At 39.7% G+C, this 24066-nt stretch overlaps 1 protein-coding gene across 1 annotated transcript in view; it reads left to right on the top strand.

Moving 5' to 3' along the window:
* rnf139 (ring finger protein 139) overlaps positions 1-23499 on the top strand; it is a 25826-nt gene extending 2327 nt beyond the window's left edge. The window contains exon 2 of the mRNA XM_043688252.1: positions 21319-23499. Coding sequence (XP_043544187.1) covers positions 21319-23153 — 1835 coding nt within the window. The 3' untranslated portion in view covers positions 23154-23499. The remainder of the gene's footprint in view (positions 1-21318) is intronic.
* Positions 23500-24066: the final 567 nt, after the last annotated feature.

Raw genomic sequence — 24066 nt, 5'->3', positions numbered from 1 at the left:
TTTGGAGGTGGCGGAAATGTCGGTGGATGATTTGGTTTATGCGAAGGTTGGTAGGGTGGAAGGTGGGCACCAGGGGCGTTCTGTCCTTGTTGCGGTTGGAGGGGTTGGGTCTGAGGGCGGAGGTGCGGGATGTGGATGAGATGCGTTGGAGGGCATCTTTAACCACGTGGGAAGGGAAATTGCGGTCTCTAAAGAAGGAGGCCATCTGGTGTGTTCTATGGTGGAAGCCAGATTTTGGGAATTTAGGAGGAGTCATTTACTAGTGAGTACTTACCATCTTACTGGGTCTTGTTGCCATTGCATTTTTCTGGCAAGTACAGTATGGTTTGTGAAAAATAGGAAATCCTACCCTTTAGGGCACTTGATGGTATTACTGTTGACTGCCAAGGGTTATTGGTTAGATTCTCCTGGAAATGATTTTTGTCTGGCACTTGTGTATCAACATGAATTTTATCTATCACTTAGCCCAAGCTTCAGTGTTTTCTTAATCTTGTTTCATGTGGTGTAGACTACTTCCTTTGAGCTATTGGTAATGAACACTCTGCAGCTGTCATTGAGCTAACTCACTCCTGAAGGAGGAAGGCCATTGATGAAGCAGTTAAAGATGGTTAGGTTGAGGGTGCTTCTCTGAGGCCTCCTGTATTGTTAAGCAAATTTTGGGCTCTAGCAACCAACTTATTGTATTGAAAAATGGAAGGAGCCATAAGAATACAAAAGCAAAAATGTGTAAAGGAGTGATGGATTATATGGAGAAACTTTAAATTTCTCCAAGGTGTAACATAAGAGTAAAGAGAAGACTGCAACAAAAATGTGCTGTCACTTTTTTAAAAAACTGAAACAAGGTAGTATTTTTGAAGCCTCCTCACTCCAGTCTATACAAATGTGCAAGTTAGGAGCAGGAGTAGACTGTTCTGGGCCCTTGAGTCTCCTCTGCCATTGATGAGATTGTAACTGATCTGATTGTGGCCTCTGATTTTGTTGCTTGTTCCCTATATCATTTGACTTCTTTGTCAATGCATAAGCTATCTAACCTAGTCCAAAAGCTATCCAATAAATGTACGATATGCAGAAAATGTTGAGGAAAAACTGCTCCTTTACCTTTCTTTAAATTCCGGTTTGTATAATCTTTTTTTGTATTTAATCTTTGATTTTTCCAGTATCATTCTGGTTAAATCTATACTACACTCTTTCCAAGACTGGTATGTTCTCCCTGATGTGTGATGCCAGAATGACTCATTAGTCCAGATGTGGTTTAACTAGGGATTTGAACAGGGTTTTGCTGAAGCATACTTTCTACCCCCTTTGTATTCTAGTCCTCTAGATATAAACACCATACTTGCATTATCTTTTTGATTATTTTATTTGTTCACAACATTTTAATAATCTAATAATTTTCTTTGCGTCTACACTATTTCTAGCTTTTCATTATTAAGGGCAGTGCCCTGTTCTGTCCTTTTTGGATCCATTTGATACAATGTGCTCATACAATTATTGTCAGTATTGCACTGCTTATCTTTGTGTCATAGTAAAGTTGAGAATATGAATTTGATCATCAAATCAGTCAAAATGCAGCAAATACTTGAAGCTCCAATGCATATTCTTGTGGGATACCTAGTATTAATCAGCCTCAGCATTTTGAGTACCTACCCTCTGTCTGCTGCTGTGCTACCAATTTCCTAATCAAGTTAATAATTTCCAGTTCCATGAGTTTCAACTTTGGTTAGTTGTTTCTTTTGAGAGGGTTCATCAACAGCCTTCTGGCAGTCCATATAGATAAAACAAAAGCCTAGACACTCCACTGTCCAATACTTTTTTTTTAGATTAGATTAGATTACATTACAGTGTGGAAACAGGCCCTTCGGCCCAACAAGTCCACACCGACCCGCCCATACCCCTACATTTACCCCTTACCTAACACTACGGGCAACTTAGCATGGCCAATTCACCTGACCTGCACATCTTTGGACTGTGGGAGGAAACCCACGCAGACACAGGGAGAACATGCAAACTCCACACACAGTTGCCTGAGGTGGGAATTAAACCTGGGTCTCTGGCACTGTGAGGCAGCAGTGCTAACCACTGTGCCACCGTGCTGCCCACAAATTGAATCATCCTTTTAAAGTTTTCAATCAAATTTTCGACTAACATTTTTCAACGTTCAAAGTTTGCGATCTTCAATTCACCCATCTTTAATTATTTTCTTCATTTCTGTTATCTTTTTTGTTTATTCCTAAGAAGAGATGTATGCTGTTGAAGCTTGTTGTCTTGCACTCATCAGGACAAACACCGAATGCCAAATTTCAAACAGTCTCAACAATTTGTATTACTACAGGGGAAAAGGCAACTGTGTTTTGAGGTGATTCAGAAAAGATGCAAGGCTTTTGTTTGCAGAGACAAAGTCCTTGTGTATGTATTACACCTCTTTGATCAAGAGTAATTGAACCATATTGCAAGCTCAACTCATGGGTTAGTTGGTGTAGTAATTAGTGAATTTGGAATTTGCGATATTTATTGTGGATAGTGTTTCATCCCACTGAAGTCAGTGTTTTCTCTATAGAATTTAACTAGCTGTTTTACTTTTCCTTCAAGTTCAGTTGATGCCTGCAATTAATTCAGTTTTCTCCATACATTCTGTACCTTTGTATAAAGAGCACTTATTTGGGGGTCAGACATCTATGTGTGCTTTTTAGCTTTTTATTTTACATTGTTCTTGTGAAGCTTTTTTCTTTACCTGTAATTTTTGAAACAGTTCCTGACTGTTACTGTACTTTGGCTTTTGAATCAATATTTTGTCACTTTTACCATCCCCGCTCTGAGTGCTTTAAAGCCCTGTCATCATGCTATTCATCCTTTCTGCTGCCTTAATATAGTGCTTCTTGTTTCATGAATTGAGACACCACCTCCCCACCCCTGCTATTCCCAACCTCCTCATAAACAGAAAATCAAGACAAAGCACAGATATCAAGATTTGAGGTTTTTACCATTTTTCTTTAATGTTGAGAGGTGCATTCATTTTTTAGAGCAGATGATCAGGTGAAACTTGTATCAAATTGACAATTTAAAAGTACAAACAATATTTTGCCATAAATTAAAAATCCTTCACATGAACCAAGTTTTAAAATTATCCAGTAACAATTTTAATTTTGAAGCATTTTCTTTGTTGGATACTTGACATTGAATTTTACTAAATTTTAGTAGAACATACTGTCTTTACACATTTACGCATTGTTGTAATGATGTCTAAAATTTGTGGTTCAAAGTGTTTGTAATTATTATGCTACTTTAAAGATCTTTGCATTGCAGAGACATAAAGGTACTTCAATGAACGAAAGCTCTAAGTGATGTAAGAAACTGTTAGAAATTAGCTGTTTTTGGCTATCAAAATTCTGAGGTGGGGGGGTGCAGGTATTGTTGGTGAGTATCCAATCTATTTTGCAGCATTTCCTAAGTACTCCACTGAATTGGAGATTTCTTCATTTTGAAGCCAAAGCTGTAGGGAGGATAAATGTAAGGGATCATATTTTTGCAGATTCAGGTAGTAAACGCAAGGAGGTTTTAAAAGCATGCCAGTGACTCTAAAGTGGACAAAAAAGATTTTAAGAGATGAACTGTACGGGCTTGTGTGACTGCGTAACAGTGAACAGCTTTGTACCTTCCTGGAAAGTGAGTTTCAACAACAAATTGTTTGCATTTTTAATCTAACAAAAGTGTTTCTAAGATGCTTTCATCAGGCATTCTGTCATTGAAGAAAGTACTTGAGGTTCTTTGGAGGTAGCTTTATCAGTGAATAAGATGTGAAGTTTCCATAGAGTATTCTGTAAACTTTCAAATAGTGGTAGAGAAGTAGTAAAGGGTCACTGGACCTGAAGTGTTGACTCTGATTTCTCTCCACAAATGCTGCCAGATTTGCTGTGTTTCTCAACCAATTTGTTTTTATTTGTTGAGAGAGCTATATGTCTGGGGTAATGGTGACATTCTGGTAATCTCATTGGACTAATAATCCAAAACACCAAGCTAATATTTTTGGCACATGAGTGAAATCCCATCATGGAGCTGGTGGAATTTAAATGCAGTTAATAAAGATAATCTGGAGTTGAAAGCTAATCTCCTAGCTAGGTTCACTGCTCTTGAGGCAAGGAAATCTGCCTGGTCTAACCTGCATTTGACTCCAAATGGTCAGTAATGTGGTTGATTCTTGATTATCCTTCTGAAGTGACTTAGCAAGTCAGTTTGTTCAAAGGCAGTTATTCACAAATACCGAAAATACATAGGGGAGAAAATCAGCAAGGAATCTGATGCGCAAGAACCACAGAATGAATATTTGGGTCTCAGATGGTGGGAATACTGAACCATTACCTGTTTTCAATGCTTTTATTCTTGTAATGATTTTAATTCAATAGAGTGACTTGAGAGGGGAAGGGTCATACCCACTCGAAGTAGATTGAGAAAACAGGTTTGCTTTCTCTAAAGATGTTCGTAAGCCAAGTTTTTTTTACATTGGCTCATTTTTAATAGCTTTGTATATCTTCATGTTCTTAAAATATGGAGTAATAGCCTTAAATTTCTTAACTCTAGATTATTTGTCTGTCTCTGATTACTAGTTCCATTAATCTAACCATTACGTAATTGTCCTGAATGTGAGGGGTGAGAGGTTTCTCTTTTTTTTTCAGGAGATTGCATGTTCTGATCCACAAAGTACCAAAAATACAAGTTTAAAAACAAAAACCCTATCCTGTTTATTAAGATCGATCAATGGAAATAAAAATCCCAGTTGCGCATTTAGTGCATTGTAAAACAATTCCATGTGATTTTCTTGAAGAAAGAAGAGCTCAAATCCAACCTGCCCCCATTCCACCTGTACACTCCCCACAGAAAGAAATTAAAAACAAACCACAGGGGCGGCACGGTGGCACAGTAGTTAGCACTGCTGCCTCACAGCGCCAGGGACCCGGGTTCAATTCCCGCCTCGGGCAACTGTCTGTGTGGAGTTTGCACATTCTCTCTGTGTCTGCGTGGGTTTCCTCTGGGTGCTCCGGTTTCCTCCCACAGTCCAAAGATGTGCAGGTTAGGTGAATTGGCCATGTTAAATTGCCCGTAGTGTCAGGTGCATTAGTCAGGGGTGAATGTAGGGGAATGGGTTGCTCTTCGGAGGGTTGGTGTGGACTTGTTGGGCCGAAGGGCCTGTTTCCACACTGTAGTGTAGTGAATCTAATTACATACTTTTGTATGCCTTTGTGGACGTTCGTCGCTTATTAGAATTGTCTATTTTTAGTCAATCACCTCATGCCTTGGTGCGACTATTCCACAAGAAACATGCATTTGGATCAGGACTGCATAATCTGACTAGTCTATTTTAAGTAGTTTTTCTCCAATGAGAAGGTAAAAGATTGGGAAGATATGTACGATGAGACAATTTGTGGAAGTAGGTGTTATTTTACTATTTTGAATTCTGAGAAAGTTCTTAGGTCATGAGTTTCAGGATAATTTTAATTGATCACAGCTATTGATAACTTGCTGGTTGTCCATGGCCTTACAGTTATCAGTCTTATCAGAAAGACCTTAAGTCTGGTATATGTCATGAACATGTGTTAATCTGTTGGCTGGTATGTTGTCAGACTGTCACCTTTTGATATCCATGTGTTAATAGCCAAAACTGTGGTTCCCTTAATTCTGAAAGAGAGCTTTATTGATTGTTTTGATTCCCCTTAACCAAAAAACAGATGTAGCTAAGTGAAGAATCGCTTCCATTTGTATGTCAATAACTCTTTTTAGTGTGCGTTTTATCTTATCAGGCAGTTGGGTCATTGTAGAGCAATTGCAAAAGAATGTCATGGCTTTGTACAAGCTCTTGGTTCTGGTCCCAATATCTTTGAATTTTTGACACATTTATCTATTTGAACTCGGATTGAAGTTCAGTCCAGTGAAATCTATTTAATATTGTTGTCATAAACTGTGCTGGACAAATCCTTCCAAACGCTGATGATCCTTCCATCTCCAAGAGATAACAGATATGCAGCAAAAGATCCATTTAAGTGTACTTTGGCTGTGAAGGTCAATCATTGAGAAGCAGGTTTTGGCACACATGCAGCACGTACTGCTACCAAGTGATGTTACAGTTGTTTCTGATATTGGGACCCTTTGTCAAGCTGCTGTACCTACCAGTAATTGTGTAAATAAGTCTGTGGGAGGTGCCACCATTTTTTATTTTATTGTTCAGCCAGCTAATGACTCTGAAAAGCAATGTTCTGAACCTTCATGTCACACTTGCAAGCATTTTGCAGCTGAGTCTTAGATGCTCTACTGGTTGACTGGCAGCCTTGAGTGTAACTTTCTTCCATCCCGTGGATGTGGCTAATCCACCAAAGCAGCCTTTGTTTGAAACAGAGTTCCAATGTATGTTGCCACAAATTGGAGGCAGCATTTGTAGTTTTTATCCCTCCAGAATGTAGCCATAATGTACTGCAGGTGGTAAAGGTGGCTTTTCTTGGCAGCCTTTGATCACCCATGTTTCAGTCATATTCATCATTTCCTGTGAATGAAAGGATGCTGGACATAAATATCTGGTTTCAATTTAGTCACGTCGCGATCGTAGATGTGTGAATAATAATACCAGTGCTTTAATTTCATTTCTTATTATCATTGCTTTTAGGGAAGCTGTAGACACTAAATAGATTACCAGTACTTTCTTTATGCTAGAAGTCCAAAACAATTTCATAGGATGATTATTTTTGTCCATTCAGTAGATTTTATTTTACATTAAAACTATATCAGCGGAAGGCTGGCTGAAAAATATGGAAAAATGACCAAATATGTCATTTCACAAAATGCAAGAAAATTTGAACCTGGCCCATTGTTATCCTATTGGGATTTGTTACTGATTCTCACTAGAATGATAGAGTCTTCAGCAGTGCTAATAAGCTGCTTGGCAATAATCCCTTCTCAGATGCTCAGTTTAGGTGCTGCCAGGGCCATTCCACTCTACCCTTATTTCAGTCTCTGCTCTAACATGGACAAAAGTATGAAATTCCAGAGGCAAGAGTGACTGCTCTTGACAACATGATATTACTGACCGAGTGTGACATAAAGGAGCCCTAGCTAAACTGAAATTAGGGTTGAGGGGAAAGAACACGCAGTGGAAGCATACAGTAAGATGATTGTTGAAGTGATGTCCTGGGATCTTCAGAAATTCCTCAGGGTAGTTGTTCTGGTTCACCTTAGATTAGATTACTTATAGTGTGGAAACAGGCCCTTCGGCCCAACAAGCCCACACCGACCCGCTGAAGCGTAACCCACCCAGACCCATTCTCCGACATTTACCCCTTCACCTAACACTACAGGCAATTTAGCATGGTCAATTCACTTAAACTGCACATTTTTGGATTGTGGGAGGAAACCGATGCACCCGGAGGAAACCCACGCAGACACGGGGAGAATGTGCAAACTCCACACAGTCGCCTGAGGTGGAAATTGAACCCGGGTCTCTGGCGCTGTGAGGCAGCAGTGCTAACCACTGTTCCACCGTGCTATCTATTTCTGTTCAGAGATGTGATGGCGCACCCATGGCACAGTTAGAACTTGAATCTAGAACTTTCTTCCAGAGGAAGGGTCATGAGGACTGTGCCTCAAAAACCCTAATTTCTTAGGGTAGATATATTCAATCAACTATTACACGCCACTGGAGCAGATGGGACTTGAACTCAGGCCTCCAGGCTCAGAAGTAGGACACTACCAATGCACCACAAGAGTCCCAGTTTCCTCTGGGTATATGTTTTCTAGTCAAAGTTTTGGCTGAAATCTGACCTGTTTCTTGTTTATAGTTAGTTCACCAGCCTGTTAAGATGCATGTGGGACAGATGCATCTTTAACATGGTCCAACTGAAATTTAATTCCTGATCTCCTGTTTATTAGGCAGGACTAACTAAGCCACACCACCACTGATCTATTTCTCAGGGTATTTTTTTAATTATTAAACCTATTGTTAATTGATATTACTACACACATCGAGAGCAGATGGGCTTTGAGTCCTAACCTTTCAGTACCCCCAGATCCATTAGGTTTTCTTTCTTTATTTAAATTATTTTTCTAATCAATCTGTTCAGATGTTGTACCAACTTTGGAGCAGAGAGGACTTGAACCTGGATCTCTCAATCCAGAGGTAGGAATCCTACCATAAGATGGCCTAGATGCTCAGGTTGGTGTTCTAGATCAACTCTCTTAATCAATGATTTTCTCTCTGATGTCGGAAGTGGAAATGTTTGATTGCACAATATCCAGCATGCTTCACAATGACTCAGGCACTGAAGCAGCACTTGTTCAAATGCAGCATGACCTGGATAACTGGCTAGGGTTTCACTGATAAGTAATACTTTTGTATCTTAATTGCCAAACAGTGACTGTTTCAAACTGGGCCAGTAATGTAATGCTGTGACTATGATAACTGGTCAGAAGCTCTGAATTCTGTGGCAAGTATCTCATCTCTTGACTTCCCAAAGCCTTCCACCATCTAGTTCACTCAAGTGAAGCATACATGGATGAGTGCAGCTATAAAAATACTTGAGTAACTCAACCATCCAGAACAAAGCAGCCTGTTTGATTTTGCACACTATTCACTCACAGTAGCGAGAGCGTGTGCCATTAAAAGATGCATTGCAGTAACTTATCAAGCTTCCTCTGACTGCATTTTTCTAAACCTGTGATCTCACCATATAATAGACAAATGCAGCAGATGCATGGCAACATCACCTATAAATTCTCACCAAGCCCAATACCATCCTGTCTTAGAACCAAATTGTTATTTCTTCACTGTTGCTGGGTCACAATCTTGGAACTCAGATCCTAATAGAACTGTTAGTATTGTTGTTTAAGAAGGCAGCTCACTACCACCTTTCAAATGTGGTTAGAGATGTGCAAAAAATCCTGGGTTGGCCACAGGTGCCCATATTCCTTTGGAAAGCTAAACTCTCTTCTGGGAGGTTTCCAGATTCTAGCAATCCCCTTCACTTATTTCCTCCTTTTTTCTTTGCTTTAATAATCATCCCACCCATCAACAGCTACCACTGTCCATATTTTTTCTTTCCTGATGGTTATATCATTGAGTGTCTGTGCCCGCTATCATTGATATGAACACCACTTCCTCAAAATCTCCTTTGCATCCCTTGCCTTTTATAACTCCCCCCCCCCCCCCCCCATAGTCATGTGTCGCACTGCAAGAGGGTTGACTATTTGTAAATTTTAAAGTGCTGTTCATATCTGTAGGGTGTTGTAATTGTGTTATCTATCTATCAATCTTTGCATCATAGGCAGCAAAGCTGTTGACAAGTTACATTGTAGTGTATTGGTAGTTTGTTGTTCGACTGCAAAGATATTGGATAACAGCACTTCAATGTGTAAGGTATTTTTACTGGATTGCAAGTTGTGGCCACTTGGATTTTAGATCAGCAGGAGTCATAGAGATGTACAACAAGGAAACAGACCCTTCAGTCCAACCCGTCCATGCTGACCAAATATCCCAACCCAGTCTAGTCTCATCTGCCAGCACCTGGCCCATATCTCTCCAAACCCTTCTTATTCATATACCCATCCAAATGCCTTTTAGATGTTGTAATTGTACTAGTCTCCACCACTTCCTCTGGCAGCTCATTCCATACACGTACCACCCTCTATGTGAAAAAGTTGGCTCTTAGATCTCTTTTTATATCTTTTTTTTTCCCCCCTCACCCTAAACCTATGCCCTCTAGTTCTGGATTCCCCAACCCCAGGAAAAAGACTGTCTATTTATCCTATCCATGCCCCTCATAATTTTATAAACTTTTTTATAAGGTCACCCTTCAGCCTCCGACGCTCCAGGGAAAAAAGCCCCAGCCTGTTCAGCCCCTCTCTAGCTCAAATCCTCCAACCCTGGCAACATCCTTGTAAATCTTTTCTGAACCCTTCCAGGTTTCACAACATCTTTCCAATAGGAAGAGACCAGAATTGCACGCAGTATTCTGACAGTGACCTAACCAATGTCCTGTACAGCCGCAACATGATGTCCCAACTCCTGTCTTCAATGCTCTGACCAATAAAAGAAAGCACACCAAAAGCCGCCTTCACTATCCTATCTACCTGAAACTCCACTTTCAAGGAGCTATGAACCTGCACTCCAAGGTCTCTTTGTTCAGCAACACTCCCTAGGACCTTACCTTTGTGTATAAGTCCTGCTAAGATTTGCTTTCCCAAAATGCAGCACCTCGCATTTATCTGAATTAAACTCCATCTGCCACTTCTCCGCCCATTGGCCCATCTGGTCAAGATCGTGTTGTAATCTGAGGGAGCCTTCTTCGCTGTCCAGTACACCTCCAATTTTGGTGTCATCTGCAAACTTACTAACTGTACCTCTTAGGCTTGCATCCAAATCATTTATATAAATGGCAAAAAGTAGAGGACCCAGCACCAATCCTTGTGACACTCCACAGGTCACAGGCTTCTAGTCTGAAAAACAACCCTCCACCACCAACCTCTGTCTTCTACCTTTGAGCCAGTTCTGTATCCAGATGGCTAGTTCTCCCTGTATTCTGTGCGATCTAACCTTGCTAACCAATGTCCTGTGGGGAACCTTGTCGAACGCTTTCCTGAAATCCATATAGATCACACCTACTGCTCTGCCCTCTTCAATCCTCTTTGTTACTTCCTCAAAAAGCTCAAGTGGGAAAGAAGCTGTTCTCAATCGAATTTGAGAGACATGATTTCCCATGCACAAAGCCATGTTGATTATCCCTAATAAGTCCTTGCCTTTCCAAATACATGTACATCCCGACCTTCAGAATTCCCTCCAACAACTTGCCTGCCACCGACGTCTGGCTCACTGGTCTATAGTTCCCTGGCTTGTCCTTACCACCCTCCTTAAACAGTGGCACCACGTTAGCCAACCTCCAGTCTTCCGGCACCTCACCTGTGACTATCGATGATACAAATATCTCAGCAAGAGGCCCAGCAATTACTTTTGTAGCTTCCCACAGAGTTCTAGGGTACACCTGATTAGGTCCTGGGGATTTAAGTGAAGTAACTTTGGAATATGTTGAATCTTGCGCAAGTAAAATAATTTGGCGTAGGTTATTCCAGCTAGCAAAAACTAAAGTATATAGGCAATGGTTCTCAAAATTTGCAATTGCTTCCTGAATTGATACTTTGCCCTGACACTATTACTAGTTAAATTTTCACTTCTCTGCCCATCCCTGAGTACTTAAGTGGCCCTAGGTATATTGGATGCATTGGTTGTCTTTCAAGATTCTATAGACTCTGGAATAATTCCTATAAATTAGAAGGTAGCTAATGTAACTCCACAATTTTTAAAAAAGAGGTAGAGAGATGGCAGGGAATTATAGACCTGACATTGATAAGGAAAATGCTGAAGTCCCTTTTTCAAGAATTAATGGCAGAGTACTTGAAAAACAGTGACAGAATTTAACCAAGTCAGCATGGATTTATGAAAAGGAAATCATGCTTGAAAAATTCCAGTAGATTTGTAAGTATCTAGGGTTGGTGAGGGGGAGCCAGTGCATGTAGTTTACTTGGACTTTTTGGCAGGTTTTTGATACAATTCCTCAGATTAGCATGTAAAATTAAAGCATATAGGATTGGTGGCAGTTTAATGGATAGAAGGCTGGAAAGTAGTCTATAAGCTCAGGTTAATGCTCTGGGGGCAACATTTAAATTCCATTTTGGCAGCTGGTAGAATTTCATTTGGGGAACTGGTAGACTATTCTGAGGCAGCAAACAAGACCCTCAAATGATGCATTGCCTCCCAGCTGTCAGGGTCTCAATAGCTACAAGGCATTTTAAAGGACGGGGGTGGTGGGGGTGGGGATAAGAATCACAAGACTGATTTCTGGGAAGGCAGAAGTGAGTGATTGAAAAGAAATTGAGTCATTTAGGACAATACTTGCTGGAATTTAATTGAGTGGGAGAGCCCATAGAAACCTACATTATTTTCACAAAAGGCGTAGATAGAGTAAATGCAGGGGGAATGTTCCTAATGACTGGGAATTCAGAATCTGGGTCATAGCCTAAGGATACAGGGTAGATTTTTTCAGAGCAAGTTAAGGTTTCAAGACAAATATGACTCTTCATTCTGAAAAAGAGTTGTATTGGACTCAGTTAACACTACTTTCTCTTTCCACAGATGCTTCTGAGTTTCTCTACTGTTTTCTGTTTCCAGGTGCTGGATATCTTAAATGAAGTGTTCTGATTTGTATTTCATGGATTTAATAGATTGTTGGCTTGGACATAAATACAAAGGGAGCTTGATATAAGGCCGAGAGGACACATTTAAATTTGTGGGCAAGAGATTTGGGGTAGAGGGCAGGAGCAAGGAACAAAGTTTTTGTAAAGTGGAATGACCTGTCATGGTCTGCTAGTGGAATTGGAGATAGATAGCCAATGGTTTCCAAAGGATATTGGCTGGGCATTTGAGGGATAAATGTACAGAGCCATGGGTTACATTGGAGATTGGCACTGACTCAGCAGCCTTCCAGAGAGCTGTCAAGCATGAGTTAATGGCTCGAATGACATTCTTCTGTGCTGTTTTGTATCTGAAAACTTCACTTTTTTGGTCTGCTCACAGATTCTATGGAAAGGTTACTCTATTGATTCAAACAAGTTTCTGCTATATATTTTGCAAAAGCTTTGTTGTCAACTATCAGTGGTGTAATTGGGCAATATTCCTTTACTACTGTTAAATCTGGTCCACTCACTTGGAGATTTTTGTTTGTCACTAGAACTTTGAACATTTTGGGATAGAAATTTCAAATAAATGACTATTTTTGTTGTCCCATGTTCATATTGTGAATGCTTCCTTGTTACTAATGAGACTGTCAGAGTTATCACATTAGTGAGAGCTTTCTTGGTCCCAACTGCTTCTGCAACTTAACAGTACCATTGAACAAAGCATCCTGATCCTTCACTCTTCCCTGGTGTAAATTATAGCTCTTTCATAATTTAGAAGGCCATAGTCTCCTTTTCTTATCAGGCCACTCGCCACTGCTATACTTGGTTTCATTTGGTCTTGATAATGTAAAATCTGCACATTTGACTTGAAATCCCTTGCTTCACCCTATTTTGCATACTGCCATTTTTTGTGCACTCTGGAATTTTATCACTTTAAATATTTATACTGATGTCTGCAACATCAACAAATCTGTGACATCATTGGTACCTTGTTCCCAAATTTTGGAATTTTCTAAGCACCAATTTTTGAGTTATTTTCATTTCATGTTGATAGCTTCCTTTGCTGTAACAATGTGATTCTGTTTGCCCATCATGCCTATACTCGATCTCATATCTAGTGCCAATCTCCTGCTTCCCTCCCATGTTTCTGTGTACCATTTCCATCTAAAATAACTGTGAAGTGCCACCTTGAATGCCTCAGTTAACCTACCTCCACTACATGTCCTGGTAGTGCATTCAATATCCTAACTGCTCACTGAAGTCTTGTTTATCTCATCATCCTGGGTTCTTTTGCACATCACTTTAAATCTGTACTCTTGTCATTTTATTTTTGAGCAGGAACAGTTCTTGATCTATTCTATGCAGTGTGTTTTTTTTTTTGAAAACCTCTATCATATCTCCTCTTAGCTGCCTTGTCTCCAAGGAGAACAGTCACACATTTTTCAGTCTATCCCCAATTGAAATTTCTCATTTGTGGAACCATTTTGTAAATCGCTTTGACACTCATACAAATGTACTGGTAACTTTCCTATAATGTGGTACCACAACTTTACACAATACTCTGCCTGGAAGTTTAACAAGTGTTGTCTTGTATGAGTTGAGCATCACCTCCCTGTTGTTCTACTCTCTACCCCCTATTAATTGAGTAAAGAACACTGCTTTATTAACTATGCTGCCATCTCCAATGATCTGTGCACGTATGTACCGAGGACCCTCTGCACCTATATCCCTTTTTTACCATTACTTGCAAAAGGAATATGGAGTATTTATCTTCATTACCTTGAGTTACAGAGGAAATTTAAATCCTGCAAAACCAGTTCAGATACTTGATCAGGAAGTAGTTCCTGAGGAATTTGACATGAAACTATATTTATATAAATTATTTTTCAATGCTAATACACTCCCTAATTGATCTAAAGAATACACCAGTGTAACCTGTTTGAAGGTTTTGTAGACTGCAATCCTTATTGACCTTTGGAATAAAATTTGCATCTCTACGACAGACCTGCATTTGTCTACCTCTGTGGATATGCATATTCCCATCCAAACATGAGAAACCCACATAGCTTAATGCTATGAAGATGGGTCATTGTACTAGCTTTTCCTTTCTAGCAGAATAATTAACAAAACTCTGAGCCAACAGCTTACTTTAAGGATTTTTTTTTTTACCAATACTATATGATAAAATAATGCATTGTTTTCTGTTCTTCTCCCTCTTTCCACACACGTTTTGGTGTGTTTTATTTTCCTCGCACTTACATGAATGTTTCCATCTAACATCAGGCATCACCTGAGGCACCATAGGAAAAGTCATTGTCAAGTGTATTTCAAGTATTTAATACATCTGAGAATTGTTATGTTACTGCACAATGTTCTTTCATATGATACTTTTCCAGGCCAACCTTTTTAAGGCTTTGAGCCAGAAGGGAAAAAAAGGTCTTTTGATTTATTTACTGTAGGGTAGATTTTGAGATCTGCAGTCATCTGCTAATTTTGAAGGCTTTTGAAACTGTTACATGGAACGATTTGCAATAAACGTGCTAAGTTGGTTCTCAGTAGTGTTAAGCAAAAGTTGGCATTGATGTACATGAGCTATCAGGACAATTCACAGAAACCATGTTGTTTGGAATAAGTTTGAAGAAGCATATTAGATGAGGGAGAAGCAAAGGAGTTTGAGGAAATTATAGAACTTCATTTTGTGCAGCAGATACTGTGGCCTCCAATGCCTAGGTTATTAAAATCAGTGCATATGAGGTGTGGAATTAGAGGAGTACCAAGATTTTAGCTAATAGAGTTGTGGGAGGACACGGACGCAGTAAGGGTGAACCCATTGTGGGATTTGAAAATGGGTGAAAATGTCAATATTGTATCACATTCCTGGAATTTAATTATGGGTTTTATTTTTGCTCATTGGTAATGCATGTCAAGCAGAAATGTAACCAGTGTGGAGGGATCAGAAGAGATAAACGAATCAGGTAAAATTACTTACTCTGGATTTGAATTTTCATTTTAATGAAACAGCAAAATAAAACCATCTTCTATAAAATATCATGGAAATAATTGAAATATTTTCAGATAAAATTTTTTAACAAAAATATTTTACATGATTTGGCCAGCATTTAATTGCCCATCCCAAGTGATCTTGGAGGAGATGTTGAGCTACTTTTTTGAATTGCAGCAGCTTTTGTAGTGGATAGGGGAGAGATGGGAGATGCTTTAATAATTGGTTAATAATCTAGAAATGAGAACTCCTGATAAGTACTTTGAGTAAAACCTTATCTGTTGGTAGTTGTAATAAGACTATTCATGTGCTCAGATTTACTGCTTCATATTTGGTTATGGGTTCCATTGCATGATCCTTGACTCAGTTCCTTCTTCTTCTGTGGGATGAATTTAGTGCCTGTTGCAGTTATCAGTTGATTCTGGTGTTACGAGTGTCAGCTGAGCACCACAGTTGTTTGCTTACAAGGAGATGTAGTAGTCCAAGCATAGTCATTCTTTCAAGAAGCACTCGTTCTCCGTGCATTTCCTATTTAGAGTCAAACAGGATGGAAACAGGCCCTTTGGTCCAACTTGTCAGCACACCCCAGACATTCCAATCAGAGCCAGTCCCAATTGCCAGAATTCGGCCCACATTCCTCTTAAACCTTACTATTTGTATACCTATCCAGACCCTTTTTAAATATTCTAATTGTACTCCCCTTCTCTACGTTTTAGGCAAAGTTACAATCCATTAAAACAGTTTTGCAATCTAGCTGTTCTCCCTTTATCTATTCATGGTAGTGTCACCTGCGAGAACGTGCTGCTCGGCATTATTTTTCATCTGAGCATATTACAATGGTGGAAACCAGCATCCTTACTTGATGAATTCTTAATAGTTTAATTTGCATTAGAAAATACATTCATGCTGTCGGTGAAGTATAACTTCAATCATCCATGTTGATAGAGTTAAAAATCTCATGACATCAGGTTATAGTCCCAACAGGTTTATTTGAAAGTACGGTAGGACACAGAATTTAGAAGTAAAATATCAAGGTGTCATAACTGATGTGATGTATTAGTCAAACCTAGAATGGCTGCTAAGTCTTTAATCATTTAGAATGGGGATGCAGGCTTCGAAATATTGCTAGAAATATTGCTGCATGGATCTAGGCCTGATTGCAAGGTAGTTTTTACAGCCATTAAACTGTTTCTGAAAATACAGTTAACTGCAAATTATTTGCTGATTCCATTAACCTTTTTTCCTAAAAACACAGGTGACCCAGGAAAGTCATGTTAATTTCTTTGACTACAAGTAATCGTTTTCTTGGTTAGGCTCACTTTGGTTGAGAAGGATCTGTTTCCATGCTGTACTTCTCTGACAATATGGCCTGAGGTTACCCCATGAGTTTAGTTCAATCTCTGTGGACTCAAACAAGTACCACAAGGTTGTGAATTGTGCTCGTAACCACTTAGCACTGAAGTTCTGTGAGTTTAGTTTCTGATTCAAAACTCTCTTCATCTGAAACAGTCTTCAGTTTCCAAATTGGTTATAGCTGCAGTTGGGGATAATGAATTTTGGCCTGTGGTGCCTGTTCTAAGGAGTGATTGGGTCATCAGATTAGTGATTAACTGTTCTGCTGTGCAAGAAAATTATACTTTAAAGTTGAATTACTAATTTTCTAACAAGTGTACTCCATTTTGCTAGAGTGCTGTTTCTAGTCAGTTATCAAATGTTGGCACTGATTTGTGGGAGATGCAACCTGTTCTGTCTTCTACCTTGTAACTAGCTTCCTGTCTATTATGCTACTTGTCTCCTGACCTTAGTCATGAATCTTTTACTTAGTACAAGCAGTTTGCCTTTTGGAAATTATAGATACCATGTATTTGTTTGGTTAGTACAAAACTTGAGTATTGCTGAAAAATGTGGTATTTTGTTGAAGTGTTTCATCTAATGCTTATCAGGACAGTTGACAAATAGAAATTTGAGGAAACCAACATTTATACTATATGGGAGGAGAATGTTGATTTGTCCATGGCAATGCTTCGAATGTACCAGTCGATGATGTTTTAACTGCCAATTTTACAGAAGGCCAAAGCATTTACTGGAACTAAATTAGCTGTCCCCAGTCCTCTGGCGGTATTAGCTTTTCTGATTAATGTTTATACAGATGCTCCTATTGCCTTTTCGCTGACTATTTTTAATATGCACAAGTGTGGTCTATCCAGGCTGACGGTTTTACGCTCTCCCATTGTGACTTAGAAAAGGAGAGAGAATTGTTAAATAATTTTAAATGCCTTGTCTTTATTGATCTCATTTGGCTATCAGGTCACCTAAGTTGTCTCACGAGTAATTATTGAAGCAAAATAATTAATTTGTATGTTTTATTTTACTCTGTACACCCCTTAGAGATCACATTCCTAACCTGATTTTCATTGTTTTTTTTTCTATTCCTTGGTTTAATTTTGTAGTTTTTTTTGTCATTTTTTAAAAAAATTCCTAACTCTTTTTGTATTTTTTTTTGCTACCTTTTTGTTACTGTAATAGCTTATGGCTTTTTCTTCAGTTTTTGTGTCTCCATGCTATTATTACTGGTTAATTTCTTTTTGCTTTCTGCTGGACCATACTTATGCAAGACTATTTACCACAGTTTTAAAGGGAAGCAATAGGTCTGTTACATTCCTTATTTGGAAAGTGGAAATGCAGTCAACTCGTATGGTGATCATTGAGCTGTTGTCTATGCTGATTGTTTGTTTGAGAAAAGCTGTGCTCTTTCTACTTTGTCTACAATTCTTTAAATTGCCTTTCATAATTTTAGAAACATTCCCTTTGCAAGTGATGGCAGAAGTAGGCACCATAATGAGTTAGTCACTAATAACCAAAAAAGAAATAAGGAGGGAGAGAATAAATAGGACGGTAAGCTAGCCAGTAATATAAAGGAAGGCTGTAAGTTTCTTTCCATATATAAAGGGTGAAAATTGACATTTGAACTGCTGGAAAATGACACTGGGGAGATGATAATGGGAACAAGGAAATGGCTGAGGAACTCAATTAATTATTCATTAGATTAGATTACTTAGTGTGGAAACAGGCCCTTCGGCCCAACAAGTCCATGCCGACCCGCCAAAGCCAGACCCATTCCCCTACATCTACCCCTTCACCTAACACTACGGGCAATTTAGCATGGCCAATTTCACCTGACCTGCACATTTTTGGACTGTGGAAGGAAACTGAAGCACCCGGACGAAACCCGCACAGACACGGGGAGAATGTGCAAACTCCACACGGTCAATCGCCTGAGGCGGAATTGAACCCGGGTCTCTGGCGCTGTGAGGCAACAGTGCTAACCACTGTGCCACCCATTTATTTCAGTCTTCACTGTGGAAGACACGACTAATATCCCAAAAGTTTGAGAGTCTGGGCAGAGCTGAGTATGGTGGCCATCACCAAGGAGAAGATGCTAAAACACTGAATAGCTTGAAGGTGGATAAATCACCTAGACCTGATGGACTACACCCCAGAGTTCTAAAGGCGATAGCTGAAGAGGTAGTGGAGGCATTAGTGATAATATTTCAGGAATTGTTCGAGTCAGGGAGCGGCCCAGAGGACTGGAAAACTGCTAACATGACACCCGTTTAAAAAGGGAGTAAGGCAAAAGACTGAAAATCACAGGCTGATTAGCTTAACCACAGTCGTGGGTAAGATTTTGGAATCCATTGTGAAGGATGAAATTTCTGAATCCTTGGAAGTGTATGGTAAAGTAGGGCAAAGACACCATGGTTTCATCAAGGGGAGGTCATGCCTGATAAATCTGTTAGAATTCTTCGAGGATGGGCCAATGGGCTGAGAAGTGGCAGATGGAGTTTAATTCAGATAAATGCGAGGTGCTGCATTTTGGGAAAGCAAATCTTTGCAGGACTTGTACACATAATGGTAAGGTCCTAGGGAGTGTTGCTGATCAAAGAGACCTTGGAGTGCAGGTTCATAGTTCCTTGAAAGTGGAGTCACAGGTAGGTAGATAGTGAAGAAGGTGTTTGGTATGCTTTCATTTATTGGCCAGAGTATTGAGTACAGTAGTTGGGAGGTCATGTTGTGGCTGTACAGGACATTGGTTAGGCCACTATTGGAATATTGTGTGCAATTCTGGTCTCCTTCATATCGGAAAGATGTTGTGAAACTTGAAAGGGTTCAGAAAAGATTTACAAGGATGTTGCCAGGGTTGGAGGATTTGAGCTACAGGGAGAGGCTGAACAGGCTGGGGCTGTTTTCCCTGGAGCTTCGGAGGCTGTGGGGTGACTTATAGAGGTTTACAAAATTGAGGGGCATGGATAGGATAAATAGACAAAGTATTTTCCCTGAGGTCGGGGAGTCCAGAACTAGAGGGCATAGGTTTAGGGTGAGAGGGGAAAGATATAAAAGAGACCTAAGGGGCAACTTTTTCACGCAGAGGGTAGTGCGTGTATGGAATGAGCTGCCAGAGGATGTGGTGGAGGCTGGTACAATTGCAACATTTAAGAGGCATTTAGATGTGTAAATGAATAGGATGGGTATGGAGGGATATGTGCCGGGTGCTGGCAGGTGGGACTAGATTGAGTTGGGATATCTGGTTGGCATGGACAGGTTGGACCGAAGGGTCTGTTTCCATGCTGTACATCTCTATGACTCTAAGTAAGGAGCAGGTTAGACCAAGGAGAGCCAATGGATGTTATCTATCAAGACATACAGAAGGCTTTTGATTTGATGCTGCACAGGAGGCTGCTGAGCAAGATAAGGGCCCATGATGATAGAGGCAAACTGTTAGCATGGATAGAAGATTGGCTGTCTGGCATAGTGAGTGGGGATAAAAGGGTCTTTCTCAGGATGGTAGCCTGACAAGTGGTGTTCTGCAAGAATCAGTATTGGGATCACAACTTTTCACTTTATACATTTATTGATCTAGTTGAAAAAATTGAGGGAATTCTGGCAAGGTTTGCTGATGATACAAAGGTTGGTAGAAGGACAGGTAGTATTGAGGAGGTGGGGATGCTGCAGAAGGATTTGGACAGGTTAGGGCAGTGGGCAAAGAAATGGCAAATGGAATACAATATGAAAAAGTGTGAGGTAATGCATTTTGTTATGAATAGAAGCATGGACTGTTTTCTAAATGGGGAGAAAATTCAGAAGTCTGAAATGCAAGGAGACTTTGGAGTTTTAGTCCTGGATCTTCTCAAGGTAAACTTGCAGATTGAGTCTGTAGTTAGTAAGGCACATGCAATGTTGGTGTTTATTTTGAGAAGACTTGAATATAAAAGCAGGGACATACATCTGATGCTCTATCAAGCTCTGGTCAGACCACATTTGGAGGAGTGTGTGTAGTTTTGGGCTCCATATCTCGGGAATGATGTACTGGCCCCGGAGCATGTTCGGAAGAGGTTCACGAGAATGGTCTCAGGAATGAAAAGCTTAACATATGAGGAATGTTTGAGGACTCTGGGTCTAAAATCAATAGAGTATAGAAGGATCGGGGTGATCTAATTGAAACTTACTGATTAGCCTGGACAGAGTGGATGTTGGGAAGATGTTTCCATTGATAGGAGAGACTAGGACCTGAGGGCATTAGACTAAAGGGAAGATCTTTTAGAATGGCGATAAGGAGAGACTTCTTCAGCCAGAGAGTGGTGAATCTATAGAATTCACTGCCACAGAATGCTGTGGAGGCCAGGTCATTGAAGACAGCTTCTTTGATTGCCAGGGGCTCAAGGGTTATGAGGTGAAAATGGGAGAATGGCTTATCAGTCATGATTGAATGGTGGAGCACACTGTGTGCTGAATGCCCTAATTTCTGCTCCCATGTCTTATGATCTTGTGGTCTGAATCCAGTGAGCAATTCAGAATAAATTTCTTTACCCAGAGAATGATAAAATCAAACTTGCTACTATAACACACAATTGAAGTGATAATTTAGATATACTAAAGGGAAAGCTAAATAAAGTAGAAAATAGAAAGAACTGTTGAACTTCGGAGAATTGTAAATTGTAAAACACTGGTCATTCAGCCTGGAGTTTAACTCTTTGTCTATATAATGTAAGAATAATTTCCGAATTGTCTGTAATATACTGAAACTAAATTTAATTTTTTTTTCCAATCTTTTTCAGGTCTGTTACTGTCATGTGTTATCCTTGTCTTATCCCAAAGAGCACTCTTCAGACTGTACGCATTTGGCTGTGTTGTTCTACTTGCTGCAACTTCTGTGTTAGTAAACTACTACACCACACTTCACATTGATTTCTACAATGCATACTACTCTGCAGTGTTTGGGATGCAGTTACTACCACGCAATGGCCCGACATTGTGGTTGGCCCTTATTGCAGTTCAGCTCACAATTGGCATTGGGTATGCAACATTACTGAGCATTCCAACAGTATTTTCTGCATTGACTGTGGTAAACTTCTTACTGCCTATACTAAGCCTGGCCTTGGAGTTACCAGCAGATATTCAAAATCTGTTAGTTGCCTTTTCAGGCATGTATATAACAGCACAGACTGTATTTTACGTAACTCTGAATTTAAAATGGTTTTATTATACAATAAGATATGTTTATTTACTGTTACGGCACATGTATCGTATATATGGATTACAAGTTATAGTGGAGGACACGTGGAAGAGGATTCGTTTTCCAGATGTACTGAGGGTGTTTTGGTTGACTCGGCTAGTGGCACAGGCTATTATTTTAGTTTATGTTGTTAAAGTGACACAAGGTGATTCAGAGAACAAAAGCTACTTTATTTCCTGGAGTGACAGCTGGGAGGTGCTCTGTAATCTCATTATAAGTGGGTGTGACTCAACATTGACCGTCTTGGGCATGAGTGCAGTTATCTCATCATTAGCACACTACTTGGGACTTGGAATCTTAGCCTTCATTGGGTCGACTGAGGAGGAAGATAAACGCTTAGGATTTGTGGCACCTGTTTTATTTTTCATTTTAGCTCTGCAGACAGGTTTGAGTGGACTGGAACCTGAAGAAAGACTAGTTCGCCTCAGTCGCAACATGTGCCTTCTGTTGACTGCAATCCTGCATTTTATCCATGGAATGACAGATCCTGTGCTGATGTCACTTAGTGCCTCCCATGTTTCCTCCTTCAGAAGACACTTGCCTGTTCTCATGGTTTCCATTAGCCTTTTCATTCTTCCAATTGTACTCAGCTGCACCTTGTGGCAGGTCCACACACTGAACACTTGGCTCTTTGCTGTGACAGCATTCTGTGTCGAATTGTGCTTAAAAGTAATTGTTTCCCTTACTGTGTACACTCTGTTTATAATTGACGGGTACTACAATGTTTTATGGGAAAAACTAGATGATTACATTTACTATGTTCGTTCAACAGGCAATGTTATTGAGTTCATTTTTGGAGTGATAATGTTTGGAAATGGCGCTTACACAATGATGTTTGAATCTGGTAGTAAAATTCGTGCCTGTATGATGTGCTTACATGCTTACTTTAACATTTATTTGCAAGCTAAAAATGGATGGAAAACATTTATAAACAGGAGGACTGCAGTGAAGAAAATTAACTCTCTGCCAGAAGTAAGAGGCAACAGGTTGCATGATATTGGTGATGTGTGTGCAATTTGTTACCAAGAGTTCACCACTTCAGCACGCATCACACCTTGCAACCATTATTTCCATGCCCTTTGTCTACGCAAGTGGTTGTACATTCAGGATACATGCCCAATGTGCCATCAGGGAGTGTACATTGAGGAAAATCAGAATGAAAGCACAGTGTTTGTCAATAACAATGGAAATATTCCACAGCAGCCAGTAGTGGAAAACTTGGTGGTGGCGGCTGCTGCTGCTGTTGATGCTGACAGTGATCTCAATGAAGACAATGACAGCATTGAGTATGATGAAGAAGAGTGGACAACTCAAAATGGCAATGCACCAGTGGAGGACGAGTACCTCGATGATGATACAGATGCGAGTGAAGTATGAGACTCAATTATTGTAGGGATATGTTGCATAATTTAAAACAAAAGACTGCCAATCAAACATCAGGGAAGAAAGTGATTTTTTTTTTGCTTAGATGATTGTTCAGTTATGTCAGCCCAGTGATGAGAAAGGGTTAGAAAATAAACTACATTCCACTTATCATTGGAGTGTGGAATAGACAAAGCACAGCAGCTGTGAAAAGACACTGGTTATGGACAAGTACTGTTTTCAGCCAAATTATTTATTATGACTGCTGTTGTACTGTTTACCTCTTAAAGTTGCTGGCCTCTTGTTCAATCCTAAAATTTGTGTATACTGTACATGAAATAAAAGTTTGACTTACATAAAATTCCTAAAATTGCTGGCTGTGTTTAACATAATTGAAGATGCATGTAATGTAATTAATATCAGATTCTTTATGAACCTGCTTGGTATTACAGAAATGATCTTGCTGTTTTTGTACTGTTTTTCCCTACTTTTTCCAAAGTAAATGATTCAATCTGTTAGAGCCACACAAATGCCTCATGCAGGTCGCTTCTTTCTATGGGTTTAATTGGCAAGTATTAATGAGCTGTTGAACTGACTTGTGCCAAACCTACAAAACCATCAGAAGCCTACGGACACCCTCTTGAAAATAAAAATGAATGCCGTGCTGGTTTTTTCTTGTTGATTTTTTTTCTTCCCATTCAGTCCTAAAGCTTTAATCTCACCAGCATTGTCTAAGCCAGTGGTTATCAACTTGGGATCCACTTATCACTGAATGTTTACAAGAATATTTTAAGTGGTCTACCAGAAATAAATTTCTGTGCTGGCTATAAGAATATCACTAAATCACTATCCAGGTCTACTAGGCAAAGTGCTGCTTAACTTCCCAAACTCACTTGGTAGTGTTGTCGAGCAGAGACACCCAAGGGTT

The sequence above is a fragment of the Chiloscyllium plagiosum genome, chromosome 4 (assembly GCF_004010195.1).
Source record: "Chiloscyllium plagiosum isolate BGI_BamShark_2017 chromosome 4, ASM401019v2, whole genome shotgun sequence".
In the NCBI taxonomy this organism is placed as follows: Eukaryota; Metazoa; Chordata; class Chondrichthyes; order Orectolobiformes; family Hemiscylliidae; genus Chiloscyllium; species Chiloscyllium plagiosum.
Note: the sequence above shows the minus strand (reverse complement) of the source record. Positions and strands in the feature narration are given on the sequence as shown.